The sequence below is a fragment of the Brachionichthys hirsutus genome, chromosome 15 (genome assembly GCF_040956055.1).
Source record: "Brachionichthys hirsutus isolate HB-005 chromosome 15, CSIRO-AGI_Bhir_v1, whole genome shotgun sequence".
Taxonomy (NCBI): Eukaryota; Metazoa; Chordata; class Actinopteri; order Lophiiformes; family Brachionichthyidae; genus Brachionichthys; species Brachionichthys hirsutus.
In genome coordinates this window covers 9,902,531-9,917,822 of record NC_090911.1, presented here as the reverse complement: position 1 = coordinate 9,917,822, position 15,292 = coordinate 9,902,531, and the positions used below count along the sequence as shown (strand labels likewise).

The 15,292-nt window shown below is 45.6% G+C and overlaps 2 protein-coding genes across 2 annotated transcripts; both read left to right on the top strand.

Annotated features, from left to right (window-relative positions):
* The first annotated feature begins 2,928 nt into the window (after positions 1–2,928).
* On the top strand, positions 2,929–10,342 carry LOC137904234 (endophilin-A2-like). Its single transcript, XM_068748385.1, has 9 exons — positions 2,929–2,973; positions 5,138–5,206; positions 5,332–5,548; positions 5,872–6,005; positions 6,194–6,352; positions 7,239–7,342; positions 7,573–7,706; positions 7,857–7,895; positions 8,521–10,342. The coding sequence occupies exons 1-9, from the start codon at positions 2,929–2,931 to the stop codon at positions 8,706–8,708; spliced, it is 1,089 nt and encodes a 362-aa protein (XP_068604486.1). The 3' UTR covers positions 8,709–10,342.
* Positions 10,343–10,862: 520 nt separating this feature from the next.
* On the top strand, positions 10,863–14,817 carry stap2a (signal transducing adaptor family member 2a). Its single transcript, XM_068749127.1, has 11 exons — positions 10,863–10,970; positions 11,791–11,862; positions 11,952–12,071; positions 12,165–12,221; positions 12,305–12,456; positions 12,602–12,733; positions 12,815–12,884; positions 13,654–13,756; positions 13,853–13,948; positions 14,028–14,156; positions 14,762–14,817. Exons 1-11 carry the CDS (start codon positions 10,863–10,865, stop codon positions 14,815–14,817), a joined length of 1,095 nt encoding a protein of 364 aa, XP_068605228.1.
* The last annotated feature ends 475 nt before the right edge of the window (positions 14,818–15,292 follow it).

Sequence of the window (15,292 nt, the reverse complement as noted above, 5' to 3'; positions counted from 1 at the left end):
TGTAGCAACGGGCAACACAGCATCCCACTGAGCACACAACCGCTCCCAAGTCAAATACTTGTTGAACATTGGATCTACTTGGGATCACCCAATCAGTTATGAATGTACCTCATTGGCAAGCACCAGTGCACAAGTCAGAGCTCAAACTGTTGAATGTACAAACCTGCCACTCTGAGAAGAATGAAGTCGTCTTGATCATCGGCTCGTGGTCAATATTTCTCTCAAAACTCTCTATACAAATACATCTCAGTATGGTATATCAAGTGTATCCATACAGACAGTATCTCTACTGACCATCACTAAGGGACCAAGATCATTAATCATTTTCTCTTATATGACACACACACGTGACGTGATGGTGCACGGTGCTGCCTCTCTGCAGGCTCTTGTAACGCAATGAGAAACCTCAGTCCCACACGACCCTTTCCTTGTAAATGCCACTTAGAAACAGAACAAGAAGAAATTATCTTTAATTTATATACACATTTATAAACATAATTTTAAATGAGAATGTAAATAGACGAGTATATAAGTATGTGGAGAGAGTTAGAATGCGTGAAAAAGGGCAGTTGTATGTAGGAAGAAGGGGAAAAGATGGACTTCGGCGAAGGCTGATATTTCGGACTCTTTCTGGATTAGTTCCTCTATTGACAGTAATCTCAGGTTTCCACAGCAACAACCCCCCCCCCCTTCCTGCCACAACAGCAAACTAACCCAGCTGGGTTGAGGTGGCGCGACGGGGTGGATGCTTGTTGCAGACGCAACACGACAGGGGAGGGCAGTGCACCTGGATGGAGGTGAAACGACGTTGTCCTTTGTCCTGCGTTTGAACTGGAGTCTTTCAGCCTGTGCTGTAGCTGCCTTCCCCTTGCCTAAAGAGACAAGATGGCAAAAAGGAAAAGAGAAAGCAAGGCAAAACGATTACGCCTCAAACTGTATAATACGCTGGGGATATACAGGGTCTCCCCACGTGTCCCTAACCAGCAGTCGGTACAGCTCAAGCGGTGTAATTGTCTGTCACTCATAGCGTTTCATTTGGCCGGGACGATGATGATCACACTGCGTACCGTGAACCCTCCGTGCTGGTTGGAGCAACTGTATTATTGTGTACATTTGCTGTTCCTCTCTCCTTTAGTCTCAAACCCAACGCTTGTCTGAATACTTAGCATTTCCTTCTTCCTCACCGGACACTACTAAGGCCAGGCAGAGCTACCAGCTGCCCCCCCTCAGCACCAGTAAGACGTCATAGTTTTCAGTCAGTCTTTTCAATCTTTTTTCATTTCATACTCATCACACATCGCAGATAATTGTTAGCATTTTTTTTTTTTTTTTTTTTTTTTTTCATTTTCTAACCGCTTATTCCGCTATCGGGTCGCGGGCCAAGCTGGAGCCAATCCCAGCAGTCAATGGGCGAGAGGCAGGGGACACCCTGGACAAGCCGCCAGTTCATCGCAGGGCAACACAGAGACAGACAACCAGCCACACACACACTCACACCTACGGGCAATTTAGTGTCACCAATCAGCCTAGGCTGCATGTCTTTGGTGGTGGGAGGAAGCCGGAGAACCCGGTGAGAACCCACGCAGACACGGGGAGAACATGCAAACTCCTCACAGAATGGCCACAAGCCGGAGACGAACCTGCGACCATCTCACTGTGAGGCAACAGTGCTTACCACTGCGCCACCGAGCCGCCCGCCTGTTTGCATTTTATGTACATAAATAGCACACATTCTGAAGGTTGTTATAGCATTGATGATGATGATAATGTCTTATTTGGGGTGATGGGAAGATTTTGAGCAGAGTCTAAGGACCTGCTGCCTGATGCTCAGGGAGCTTGCTGTGATCTCTTGTCCCTTTATCACCGGTGTCCACTTTTACCTTGTGCTCCTCACAACTTTTCACCTGAAACGAGACACGTAATAATAATCACTGTGGACGTAAATTCTATTTTTATGAATGCTACTCACAAAGTGTCAAAGCCCTTCCTGTTTGTCCTAATATTGTAATTTTAAAGTTAGGAGACATAGACATTAAAAATGAAGAAAAGAAATCAGCTATTGGTAAAGAATTTCATTATTGCGGGGGTTAATGTTTCTTTTGCTGTGCTTCTCATTTATTTGTCAGGCTTTTATCCACATTTTTCTTTAAATGTCTCCACTTTTGTCTTTCAAAGTCAGTGGTCCTTTTTTGTTTTTGGTAAGTTGAATAAAGACTGGAAGAAGTGCAAATAAAAAGAATACCTTGTCTCCCTTCCTCAACCTTGTAGGTCAAAATGTACAAGAGGTATTTTTCTAGTCCAAGAGTCACACTGCGATATACAGTGTTGTCCCATGGGATACATTATGGTTTTAAGAATGTAATAAATGGTTTCTTTTTCTTTTGACATGTTTAGAATCTAATCTTTAATCTATTTTTTTTTCATTCATGTGCATGTCTGATGGATGTCAGCCTTTCATTGATAGTTCAGACATCTAATCAGTCTCTAAAATAAGTGATCAAATATGCAATTCAGAAGAAAAAAAAACATTTGAGAAAACATTTTAATTTTTCCATTTCATGGAAGTCAAATGGCTGAGATACATTTCAAACAGTAATTTGCGACAAAGAAAAGTATTGTCAAAATGTTTTACTCAAAAGCTTTTTGACATTTTATGAACCCAATTAGTAATTCTGAAAATATGACTTTAAAAAAAAACACGCACACCTCCGATAAATAGAGCTTGAAGGCAGTCAGCGACCGACAGGTAAGAACGGAGCCTCCGCCCACCTGCAGCCGAGGCCAGGAAGTTGTTGTCGCCGAGCAGGTTTCGCCTCTGCGGGGCAAAGTTGGAAGACGTCCCGTCGGTGCTGCGGACTCCAAAACCGAAACAACAGCTGTTTCGAAGCGGATCTTTCTCCTTCGCTGTCCACATACAGACGGTGCAGGATGTCTGTCGCGGGAATTAAGAAGCAGTTTTACAAAGCCAGTCAGGTAAAAGCCCAATAAATAAATAAAAACACGCACCGTACTTATAAAGAATCATTATGCTCATCAACCAATGTGGAATGTGTGTTGTGGCTCACAACTATAGTGTTAGTAATTTCATGCTAAAGTTATTTTGTCTGTCCTTGACGTGGAGGGTTACGCGCACGATCAGGCCATTGTTAAAGTAACACTGCGCCTGTTGTTGCGCAATGTTACACAAGAATGCTGCGACCTCTCAGCTTCAAGGATTTACACTGAGAGCATCTCCATCTGTGCTTATAAATGTTTTCAATATAAAGCATGTAAAAAATGAATATTTCTGGGGCTAAAAATGCATGCAATGCAACACAATGCATGTAAATCACGTTTACAATGACAAGTCAAATAGATCTGGAAGCTTGGTGAAGCAAGCCAAAGTGCCAGATTGTGCATCAGCACCAAAGCCCAGAGTGTTTCCCTTTTTGAAAACGTCAGATTTGGATTCAAAATGGGTAAAAAAAAAAAAAAAAAAGCACTCATCTTTCTAAAGAGATTAATTCAAGAGAGTTCTTGTGAAATATTGTCTTTGTGTCGCCACACACTTGAAGCTCAGCAAGAGAAGACGTAGCCTGTCAAACTGGTGTTTTGGCTTTGGTCTCGCATTATGTCAAAGCGACTGCTCCTTAGTGGGCGTGTAATGGAATGCTAGTAATGAGGATCCCCAGAGAAACTTTTTTTAGGAACTCGGTAGACTATTAATAAAATGATGGTACTTTAGTATTATAGGTGTGCATTTAAGTCTTAAAAGTGTGTAAACTATTAACAATGCAGGGATTTAGCAAAAAACAACAACATTGTGTTTGTGTCCCATTGAGAATGCCTAATCTATTTGTGACATCCAATGCACCTGTTAAAACGCGTATTGAACACCCTCTGATGGCACAAACAAGTGTTGCACATTTCCTTTTAGACCAGGAAATGGAAGAAAAGGAGGCGGAGCATTATAATCAGTTCTGTGGGTTCGTTGTCTACTGTGGTCCAACGTGCCTCATTTGGGTGGATGCCTTTCAGATACTCAACTGGGGTTTACAGTTTCTGATTTATAAAAATCACGTAAAAGCTGAGCTGCTGCTAAAAGACATGGCGATCTTTAACAGCTGTGCGCTGCTACGGATGTGATGTGATCGCATAGGTCAGGATAATTCCTTTTGTATTAATGCATATAGGAAATTAATACCATAGGACATTCTTTCATAAACTACTGTTGTTTTACCGTTGCTGCATCTGTAATCAGGACCGAAGTCCACGTCCTCCCAAGCGTTTTTCCTTCTCCTTTTTCCACGGGAAAGAAAAGTGCACTGCCAACGAGTCGGCCAGATTGGGGTGTGGAATTCCCGTTCATGTTTGAATTCCACACATTTACTCATTTCTACTTCGCCTGGTGCCAAGAGGTTTGTTATTTCAAATGAAAGCGGTATCCATTAGGCTTCATAATTAGGGCTGTATTGGACCTGATGAACCAGTTAGGCGTCTGTGCTTAGGGCGTCATTCAGAGCCCCTGAGTATTTCACACAAAATAATTTTGGCACGCCTGAACTAGAAGGATCAATTTATCCATCTGGTCACACACACACACAATAAGTCTGTGTTTGGCTGGGCCTGCTAACAGCACCGTTTGTTACTCTGGAAGAGAAATGAATAATATATGTGCAATGAGTGAGGATAAGAGTGAGCGCAAGATGAAGTTAGCATGTGTGTTTGTTAAAAGTATCAACTGCAGTGCTCTAATGTAGGAAATTGCAAAGTGAGTGCTGACCTGGTGGAAAAAGGGGAAACCCTCAGTTTAATTCCATGTGGAACAGAGTCTCTTAGTAGAGAGGAAAGTCCAGTTGTATTCCTCCATTAACGGAAAATATGAATTCAAGCAGTCTGCAAATCAGGGCGCGGAAAAAAGAAAATGGTGGAAAGTATTAAATGTCCATTTTAAGTGTGGAATCAAAGCTGTGTGTCTGCGGACATCCCATGGTTTTGTTTTTCTTTGATTTATGCTGGTGTCTGGGTTGTGATGTGTGGTGTATCTAGTTTCTGTGCCTGTCGTTAGAGAGAATGAAAGGGCTCCAACGCGATCACTGAACCCTGTGAATAATTAACCTTATTTGCCATCATAGCTCTGAATGCTCTGATTTCTCAGATGGTGAGTGAAAAGGTTGGCGGGGCAGAAGGAACCAAGATGGATGAGGACTTCAAGGACCTTGAGAGAGTACATGCATCCTTAATATGTGGATCAGCAATATGTTCTTTTGGATAAGAAGTTAAATGTCGTCTAAGTTTTTGTCACTCGCTCATTTATACCGATTCTCGTCTCTCTCCTGCCTGTACCGCCAGAGAGCAGATCTTAGGAGCAAAGCAGTGGTGGAAGTCCTAAATAAAACATCAGAGTACCTCCAGCCCGACCCGGCAACCAGAGCTAAGCTTGCCATGCTCACCACAGTGTCCAGAATCCGTGGGCAGGTGAACAGTCCAGGCTACGAACAACCGGAAGCCCGTCTGGGAGATTCCATGACAAAATATGGAAGCAATTTGGGAGAGGAGACCATCTTTGGTAGGGTCAGTATGAGGAAATATTAGGTGGAAGGAATCTGGGGATTTGGGTCAAAGTGGCAACAACAGCCCTAGGCTTTCCAAGGCCGGATGGGCAATGTAATCCCTCTACCACGGGGTCTCCTTCCACTTCGAATTGCCCATGCAGCCTCCACAGGGAAGCAAATCTTAAACCCACCCAAGCATAAAATAGCCAATGTTGCGTAGGTGATGTGCTGCCCTGATTCTGTTTGAATGTTTTGACCATCCTTTGTTTAGGTTGTTATTGACATGCTTCAGGATGGGCCACACGCCATAATGCTGCTGTGTTGCATGTCTCTGCAGGCAAGTCTCTGGTAGATATTGGAGACTCGATGAAGCAAGTGGCTCAGGTCAAGGACTCTCTGGATATTGATATGAAGCAGAACTTTATAGACCCATTGCAAGCAGTCGCTGAGAAGGAAATTAAAGACGCTCAGGTAGAAACAAGAGGTGGTACGCTTCTGCATGTACAGGCTAGGCTCTGAGTGATGAGCCGAAGAGTTGGAAACGGCTGCAGCAGTGAGAGAAAAGCATTTATTCAGGAGGTGTAGAACAAGGATGAGCATATATTTTCAAAATGCATCGCTGTGAAACGACTTCCTCACAACTCCTTTCACATCTTCAGCACCACCTGAAGAAGTTGGAGGGTCGTCGTCTGGATTACGATTATAAAAAGAAACGCCAAGGCAAAATCTCAGACGAGGAGATTAGGCTGGCCCTGGAGAAGTTCGAAGAATCCAAAGAGCAGACCGAAAGCGCCATGCACAACCTGCTGGAAACGGATGTGAGTAGCATCTAGGGCTAGACGGCAAATTTAAACCACAGTAAGTCTCGGTTTGCCTCCGGGTGATGGATAAATTAAAAAAAACGAGACCATCCTCGTTTCTTTAAAAGGTGAATCTTTAACAGGTTTGTATTTTCAAACGGAATGTCTCCAAAGCTGTCATATTAATTCAAGCATGCCACAAATATTTCAACAAGATGTATGACATGTCTTGAGAACTGCCTTTTAAACATTAATTGCAGACTATTTTTTCTTTAACCATGCTCTAATGTTTAAAAAAGTGAAATTGGCACGTTCAAAGTCAAATCAAGCATTTGTGCATGTAACAATCCATGATGGCTTTAAAGCCTAGCGATTCAGTCGGTGCCATGGGGGGGGGGGGGGGGGGGGGGAGTGCTTCGTATGTACGCGGTTGGATCGATCTAATGCAGATGTTGCATCAACTTGTCCAGTTTTCTTTGAATCAAAATGGATTAGCACTTAATGGACAAGCTCAAATGGAAAATAATCCCTGTGTGTGCGCCTGCAGAGAGCGATTAGTTCCAGCTGCTGTTTCTTTATGGAGTATAACTGCATGTTGCTACACTTGCTGCTGCTCCTCGGCTACCAAACCACATTCTTTCAGGATAGAATGCATCAGGCCTTGGGGGGCGGTTCGGTTTCTCCAGTGACTTGCAGTATTGTAATCTGGGCAAACCTGTTTTGTCTTCCCTTCATCCTTTGTCGCGCCTGTCATCATGAGACTGTCCAGAGTGTTTGATGTGATGATGTGAGGCTGAAATACTAAACATTAACCCGGAAGGAATGCGCTGAAGCGTGCGCCTCTGCCGTTTCTGCATTGGGTCCCATAATTCTGAGGCTTTTTTTTTTTTTTGTCGGCATGTAGGTGGAGCTGATGAGTCAGCTGTCCGCTTTCGTGGATGCTCTGGTGCAGTACCACCAACAATCCCTGGAGGTCATGAAGGGCCTTTCTACCAGAATGAAGGGAAGGTCAGTGGCTTGACTGTTGGAGGAAGTCTTCACACTCCACCTCATAACCCGACAGCACCTGACGTTAAGCACGTGTAGCTTATTTCTGCAAAGTAATACAGATTCGTCTTTGGTTTCTCAGGCACAGGTCGTTTTTATGTACTGAGTTTGAGTTTACAGAAACATCGTAACGTCATAATATCCTAACGTGTTTGTAGTGATGCATTCCTTGCTTTCTGATCTGCTTGCAGAATGAACGAAGCTCAGTCTCATCCAAAGCGTGAATACACATCCAAACCCAGGTCGTCTGTTGACTACGGACAGGCAGAAACCTCCAACAGCAGGCCTTCATCCTCTGCAGCGAGCACTCCAGTTTACTCTCATGGTAAAACCACACGACTTGTTTTCCTCAGAGCCGTGTGGGTTTGCTTCGACCTGAATGTGTGTGTGTGTTTCCACGGCTGCACGAGGTCTGTTTACTAAGTCGGTATCATTGCTAAGACTGCCGTGTCTCTCTTCCTACGACATTAACCAGCTCCACCCGTCCAGAGACCCTCCATCAAGAGCAAACCGAGTGAGTGAGACGGGGGAAGTTAACGCGGCGGACAGGCGTAGCGAGTTTCACCTTGGTCTGCTCCCGTCTGCATTAATGTCCGTGTGATGGGAGTATTTTACTAACGCTGTTGGCTCGGGTTTGTTGTTCGTCCGCTGCATCCAGTCTGTCAGCGTCCCAGGTGGACGACGGGCTTTTTACTCTCCGCGCGGCTGCAGATATAAAGAAAGGCAATGTGGTTTGATTAGCTGATCAGTGACCCCAGTATTATTCAAAGTTATGAACCAGACGTTCCAGTTCTTTCTACCTGCAGTCGGTGTTCTGCTGAGTGTCTGACTGTAAGGTTCATGAAGCTTCAGATTTTTATTGTGTTTATGTATTTGGATTTTTCTGCTGTAAAGCAAAAAAAAATGTCGGTATTAATTAATGAATTTGTGTGCCTTTTGATATTTGAGGATCGTATAATTAGCCTGTGGTGGTGGTGGGGTGGAGGGGTTTATACCCAAGTTGATCTTTTTGCTCTATTCCTGTGAAATCCTGCTAAAGGATGAGAATATTTTGCCATTTCCCTGGAAAAAAAGATTCTATTTTCACAAAATATTTTTTCCTCCCTCCCTCTTCCATCCTCTGTTTTTTCTGTCTCCAGCGGAGCCATGCTGTAAAGCCTTGTTTGACTTTCAGCCAGAGAACGAGGGCGAGCTGGGCTTCCGTGATGGCGACATCATCACCTTGACCGGTCGTCTGGATGAGAACTGGTTGGAGGGACGCCTTCGTGGAAAAATGGGTTACTTCCCTACCAATTACGTAGAAGTGATGGTACCTCTGCCCCACTGAGAGCAGCTAGACAAGAACTGTAGGATGAAAAACGTGGATGATGGAAGGTTGTCATACCTCATTATAGGAGGGCTTTTTTTTCGTCACAGGACTGGGCACAAGTTATTTGAGGGTTTTTTTTTTTCTGTCATTATGTTGTAATTTAATTAGATATTTAAAAAGGCTGGGGGAAGTTCAATCACATAATGGGTTCGTATGGTACGAACACACGCATCAATGTTTCATTGTAAGTGCTGATTTCTGCTCTTGCCGTTTGCACTCCCGTTTCCTTTGAGCTTCAGTACCGGGTCGACATGGAGAACTGGCTTGCTTTTTTTGGTGTTTGAGGCTGTCCTCTGCTGCCACCTGGTGGTGGTAGAAATCCATAAAGAGCAGGAGCGTTTCTACAAAGTTCCTTGTTCAGAATCAGAAACTTTTCATCACAGATGACAGAGATTTCATTTATCTGTCCTCGCAAAGCGCTGATATCAAAGAGAGCTCGCACAAATTACCAAATTGACATGTATGTGTACAAAATGCTTATTTTGCTTTACTATAAGTGAATGTCTTTCCCTCTCTGTTCACATTTTAAAGAGACACAGACACCATTCTACTCTATTTTCTCAGGCTCTATTGATGCATCACTTTTGTGTGGGCTTTTACCCCAACGTTCGTAATGAAGTTCCATTCTGTGATTTGCCCCCCCCCCCCCCCCCCATTGTGCCAGGACGAGCTCGGCTTTAGTGCTTCATCCTCTACTTTGGAGCATGGAAATGAATCTGTGTGATCGGGTGTGTTTGTGCCCGCTTCACTGTTCTGCCTGAAACTGTGCACTTAGACCTGACAGAAAACGTTAATCTCCAAACTATTGTGTCCAGGATTTACTAATAAAGAGGGTAGCCCCCACACAATAGCAGGTTTCAGTTTCAATTAAGCCTTTTACGAGCTGATTATGAACTGTAAGGGTGTTCACTAAAATGCCAACTTTCTTCTCTTGCCATGATCCCCTTGTTAGGACCCCCCCCCCCCAACTCATCCCTCCCATCCATGTTTAAATGGGGCGGGGTGGAACAGGCAGGTCTTTTCAGCAGTGGATTATATACCCTCCCTCCCCCACTGGTCTTTATTCACCACCTGCCCCGGGATTCCTACCCCCTTACTCATTATCCACCCCATTCCAATCTGCGGTGGAGCTCAGATTCCAGGTCCAGCCCAGTAATAGTCTTCTCATTGTTGTGGTGGTAAAGGCCCGGGAGCTTATAACTGTAACCGAGTAATAACTGTGTGGTTCAGGTGTGGGTTTCCAGGCCTCATTACACAAAATCAAGAGAGAGAGAGAGGGGGGGGTGAAGGGTCAGGAGTTCACATAGAGCTATTATACCCTCTGCATAATATTGATAATGAATAATGACATGGGACAAGGGACTGAGATCAATTTTTTTTTGTCTGCTGCTGCCAAAATAGTTAATAGCCTGACTGCTGTGATGAACTCATCATTCTGTGACGGCCCACATTCCATCCAGACCTATAGAAGTGTCTCGTATTTATTATATCGAAGTGTTACCAGACTGTAAAGTTTTATTATCTTCAATGGATTTTGTTTTATTTTTTGTAACTGCTTTGCACACATCTAAATAGCTGCTTCTTGCATCTTCTCCAGTGCCTTGTTGTTTGGGGGGGGGGGGGGGGGGGGGTTGGATTATTATCTCTAGGATGTATGGATTACCGCTGTACTGAATTGAATCTGTTCTTTCTATGATAACGGGAATGCATGCTGACTCTTTTCTTAATAAATATGAAGCCATTTGCATGTCGGTGTCTTTTTGAGACCTTGAACTGAATTGCCTTTTTTCCAAAATGCAATTGATCATGGAAGCAGAAATAAGTGTGGCCGTGTAGCATCATTCTATAGAAATCTAAATTAAAGCCACATTTTGCTCTTTGCGGAGTGCTTGTTTTGTATTTTCCACATATTTTTGTACATCTCTCTCTTCTCTGGACATCCCCTCAATCGATAGTTCTAGATCTGCACAGCTGCCCCTCTGCGTGATCCCAGCCTGCAGCAGCCAGCTGTTGGATTATTGCCACAGCAACGTCTCATCGGTGAAGGCGTGTCGCTCCCAGGATCGCTCAGCGCCCCTTTGTCCTCGGTCGGTGCCCAGCCAGCGACGACTCATGGCGGCTGCACCCGTCAGGCAGCGCTCCGGGCCGGCGGGACCCCGGGCGCACCTCCCGCCCTGCTACTACGAAGGATACCTGGAAAAGCGAGGACCGAAAGAGAAGGTGCGTTCAGTCGGGTGGATCCTGTGCCATTTTTTTGTCGTGTCGGTGCGGCGTGCAGCTGCGGGTCCGTCTGCACGCACCCGCACCCGCACACGCACACCGGCGCGTCTCCGGTTCCCACAGAGCTGTCAACTTGGAGCGTGGGGCGAGGCGTGCCCGCCCGGCGCTGCCGCTGCCGCTGCTCCGTCTCCCGCAGCGGCTCCCGCAGCGGCTCGTTGAGGCTAGAAAGGTGGTTTTGAATTTCCAACGTGAAGCGTGCAAATCCTGGAAAGGCAATTGCTGTCAGAACATTCCCATTTAAACCACGTGACGCGAAGGATCTGCGGCTATTCCGCTCAGGTGGGCGCGTCTGCGTCACGAATGCGTGCCCAACATGTCATTTTATTTTTATTTTTATTTCAACTGCCTGAGAGGAATAAGCGGTTCTGTTTATAGCTCTGCTCTGACTGTCCGATCTCTTCATTTAATTCCTAGTAACTCTCATACAATGTAGCATGCAGTAAAACAGAATGGTGTTTTATATATATATTTTTTTATTTCTAACATAAAGTGAAAACAACGGGATGCCCTCCCTCACCCTCACCCCTCACCCTGTCACCAGGCTCATTTAAATTCTACATGGACATGTAACGTGAGCCTGGCTCAGGTGCAGGCTGCAGCCACAGATTGACAGCAGCTGGGTCTCGCTTCCTATCCATCCCTTGGGACAGGAAATGGGAAATCGGGGGGGGGGGGGGGGGAGGAGAGACACACATAGCTGCTTTGTCGAAAGCAGTGAATCCCATTATTTTATCTTTTGGCAAATGTCTGCGTGTCACAGGCCTCCAGGCGACTGTGGACGTGTCTGTGTGGGAATTCTTTGTATTTCTTCACCAACGCCAAAGACGCTCACGTAAGTAACAGACAGAGTATGTCATTTTGGGGTTTTGTGTGTGTGTGTGTGTGTGTGTGCCACAGTGTGTTGACGCTTGTGTGTCACAGTATGTAGACAAGATGGACCTCGGAGGGTTTGTGTCACTGAAGGACGACTGCAGCCGCGACAGAAACCTGGAGGCAGCCAGACTCATCCTGCGTATGAAGGACGGGGAGACCAAACTCACAGTAAGGAACCCCAACACACACACACACACACACACACACAAACCATGAAAATCTGCACGCCGTATATTATAAAAGAGCTGTTCTCTTCTCTAGGCGCCCAACTTGGAATCAAGGGAGCTGTGGAAAGGTTTCCTGTACTCCGTTGTAGATGTAAATACTCATCTCTGACAAGCCTCAGATCTGTCTCTCTCTCGCTTTGTCTCACTCTCCGCTCCTGTCTGTCCTGATTACAGCTGAATGTCCCGTCCTGTCTCACTTTACTGCCGGGGCAGCTGCAGATGCTGAGGGAGGTGGTGGACAAGGAGAGGTCCAGGAGAAGAACTCGAACTCCCACGCGGGCTCCTCCTTCACCGCTCTCTGTGCCTTTAGTTGGTGAGATCCCCCCGTAAGTCCTCCACCTTCCACGGTTTGAAACCATTTAAAGGTGACTGCGCCTGGGGGGGGGGGGGGGGGGAGAAACGCGCCCCGTCACCCTGGGACGTCAAGTTGAATCAGCCGTTTACCTGGCGTTCATTCAAACTTACCTGCAGGTGCTTTCGCCCGGTGTCTCGGACGGAGGCTGAAGTCCTTTTAGAGAGACACCCAGACTGTGGCAACATGCTGCTTCGTCCGGGCAGAGACGGCTGCTCGTTGGCTGTCACCACTCGACAGGATCTCAACGGGTAAATGTTTGAACATCTGCAGGCTGCGAATGCAAACGTCACAGTCAGAAACCGACGCGCTGCTTCTGTTGCTGCTTCCAGGTCGGTGTTCAGACATTACCGTGTGACTCAGAGGGACCAAGGTGGTTACGTGATCGATGTAGAAAACCCTGTAAGTGCCATTGATTTCCTTTTAACGGTTTTTGATGTGACAACATGATTGTGTTTTTACTGCGATTAGAGATGCGTGCGTCCATTTTTTTTAAATCTCCTGACAGCATGTGTTGATCTGACACCACCGCTCGCTTTGAGTAGATTTATTATTTGGATACCAAACTGTCTCCTTATCCCTTTAATATTCCAAACGCCCCCCTCACTGGCAACCTTTTCCAGTTCCTCTTGGGGGGGGGAGGGTCCTGATGCATTTCTTGGACAGATGGGATGTGGAATCACTCCAGCATATTCTGGGTTTTACCCCGATTGCCTCCCTGGTGCGGAAAACTTTCCAAGAGAAGCATCCTGAAGGCATCCTAATCGTGTGCCCAAACTATTCAACCGACTCCTTTTGATGTGAGGAGCCAGCGGCTCTGCTCTGAGCTCGGTCCAGATGTTCGAGCTCCTCCTAGCACTGAGCCCAGATATCCAACAAAGGAACCTCCTCTTGTATCAGTGATCTTTTTCTTTTGCTTACCGGAGAGCTTTGCCTTCCACCTCAGGTCTCTCTTCAACATGACGGACCAATATTGCCTTTAAAATACCCGCCCATCCTACGGTCATTTTTCCTGTCTGTTGAAGCAGCAACTCACTCCCGGAGGGGGCAACCAGCAGGAGAATCTTGGCCTCAGATTTTGGAGTCTGAACAGATGCAAAGCTGCCACATCCTAGTCAAGGGATTCATTATTGGACTATATGGAAAGACATATTTTTTTTTTTTTTTCCAGATTCCCTGTGCCGACCTTCACGAGGTCATCGACGCTCTGGTGGAGAAGACGGCGGGAACTCTGCAGCCTTTCCTCCTGGAGGAGCCTTACGAAGAGAATATCAGTGAGGCGATCGTGAAACACGCACCTTCTACAGATTCCTTTTTTTTTTTACTGTGTGTTTTCTTGTGAGAGTAAGCTTTTTTTTTTGTGTCATCAGCATATGTTTCTGCCAATGATGAGAACGGGGAGAGGATCCTCCACACCGCCCCCACCAGCCCCCTGCCAAAGGCTCCCGTCCTGCCTCCAAAACAAGGTTTGTCTCCTGCAGTAAAACACACACAGAAAGCCACATTCAGACTTCATTAGTGAACGCTGCTGTCGTTCTGGTGCAGATCGTTGGCCGAGCAGCCCCCTCTCCAGGTCTCCTGCCCCCGACCGGCGTATCCTGACCTCATCGGTGCCGGCTTCACCCACCAACCCAATGAGACGACTCATTCTCTCACCTTCTCCTCTCGCACAGAGTGAGTAGAAAAGCCAGTGGTTTGTGGGATGGGTTTAGTTAGAAAGTCCACATCAAGTGTGGGTTCGGGTAAGATAAAATGTGTTTTAATTGAAGTGACTAGCCCTATGTTATATATTTGAGCGTTTTAGTGTGCGAACTCGGACAAGCATGTCATTTTATTGTCTCTATAAACAGAGTCAGGAAGACGGTCTGCAAATGTGACTAGATGTAACTTGAATAAACATTAATAACACCACATTGTACAAGAACGACTAACGTAACCCCATGCTGCTTTGCTACAACATCAGACTGACGCCTTTGCTTTATCTGGGAGTCAAAGGACGGATCCTGATTAAAGACCACTCCCTGGTTTCTTGCAGGATTATTAGAGGTTAAAATTTGGTCATCTACAGTTGCCCGTACCATTCAATAATTTACAGGTCATCCTCGTCTGAATGATTTTAAGGCAGGCCTGACGATTAGTCAGTCTGTTCTTTTTATTGCGCTTGAAGGAGCACTGCATAACGGTAAAAAGTATTGTCATGTTGTTTTTATTTATTCTATTCCTCAAGTGCTAGTGATTGATTTGGACACAACGAGTGTATTTGTTCCGTCTGTCCACAGCACTCAACGAAGAACTTAAAACGATGCTGGAAAAAAGACGAGCCAGTCAGGACTGACTTCCTCAAAAGAAACAACTTCCTCTTACTGCATCCTCAATCTTCAGTGCCAAACCCCTTCTCACCGCAGCTATGTATTCATCCTGTGCCTTCTGGGTGGAAGACAAGGGACCACAAATACAGCCACGTTCTCGTAAAGAGACACAAAATCCACCAAGATTCATTCTTATGATCTCAACTGTGTGATTTTTTTATTTGGATGATTGAATGTACTCTAATTAGCTCCCTAAGAGCAGGACTGGCTGCCACACACTGGATTAGATTCTTAAAATGCTAGCTGCGTTAGCTGGGGTAATAATCCATGCAAAATGCTTTGTGCACTTGCATAATAAACTGTCTCTGGACAAAACACAGAACCAATATGACTGGCAGCTACAATGTATCAGAGAAGCACTGGTGCATGCCGGACCACCAACTGAGCCTGACGTTTTCCATTCTGAGCCCTAATCTGAGTGCTGAGCTGCTGATGTCACCG

What these genes read in the sequence shown, in the direction of transcription:
- LOC137904234 (XM_068748385.1), top strand. Translation starts at nt 2,929, where the DNA reads ATGTCTGTCGCGGGAATTAAGAAGCAGTTTTACAAAGCCAGTCAG. An exon ending in AGTTTTACAAAGCCAGTCAG is followed by an intron (nt 2,974 to 5,137) that starts GTAAAAGCCCAA and finishes CTGATTTCTCAG; the next exon opens with ATGGTGAGTGAAAAGGTTGG. An exon ending in ACTTCAAGGACCTTGAGAGA is followed by an intron (nt 5,207 to 5,331) that starts GTACATGCATCC and finishes CTGTACCGCCAG; the next exon opens with AGAGCAGATCTTAGGAGCAA.
- stap2a (XM_068749127.1), top strand. Translation starts at nt 10,863, where the DNA reads ATGGCGGCTGCACCCGTCAGGCAGCGCTCCGGGCCGGCGGGACCCCGG. An exon ending in CCAACGCCAAAGACGCTCAC is followed by an intron (nt 11,863 to 11,951) that starts GTAAGTAACAGA and finishes TGTGTGTCACAG; the next exon opens with TATGTAGACAAGATGGACCT. An exon ending in ACTCGACAGGATCTCAACGG is followed by an intron (nt 12,734 to 12,814) that starts GTAAATGTTTGA and finishes TGCTGCTTCCAG; the next exon opens with GTCGGTGTTCAGACATTACC.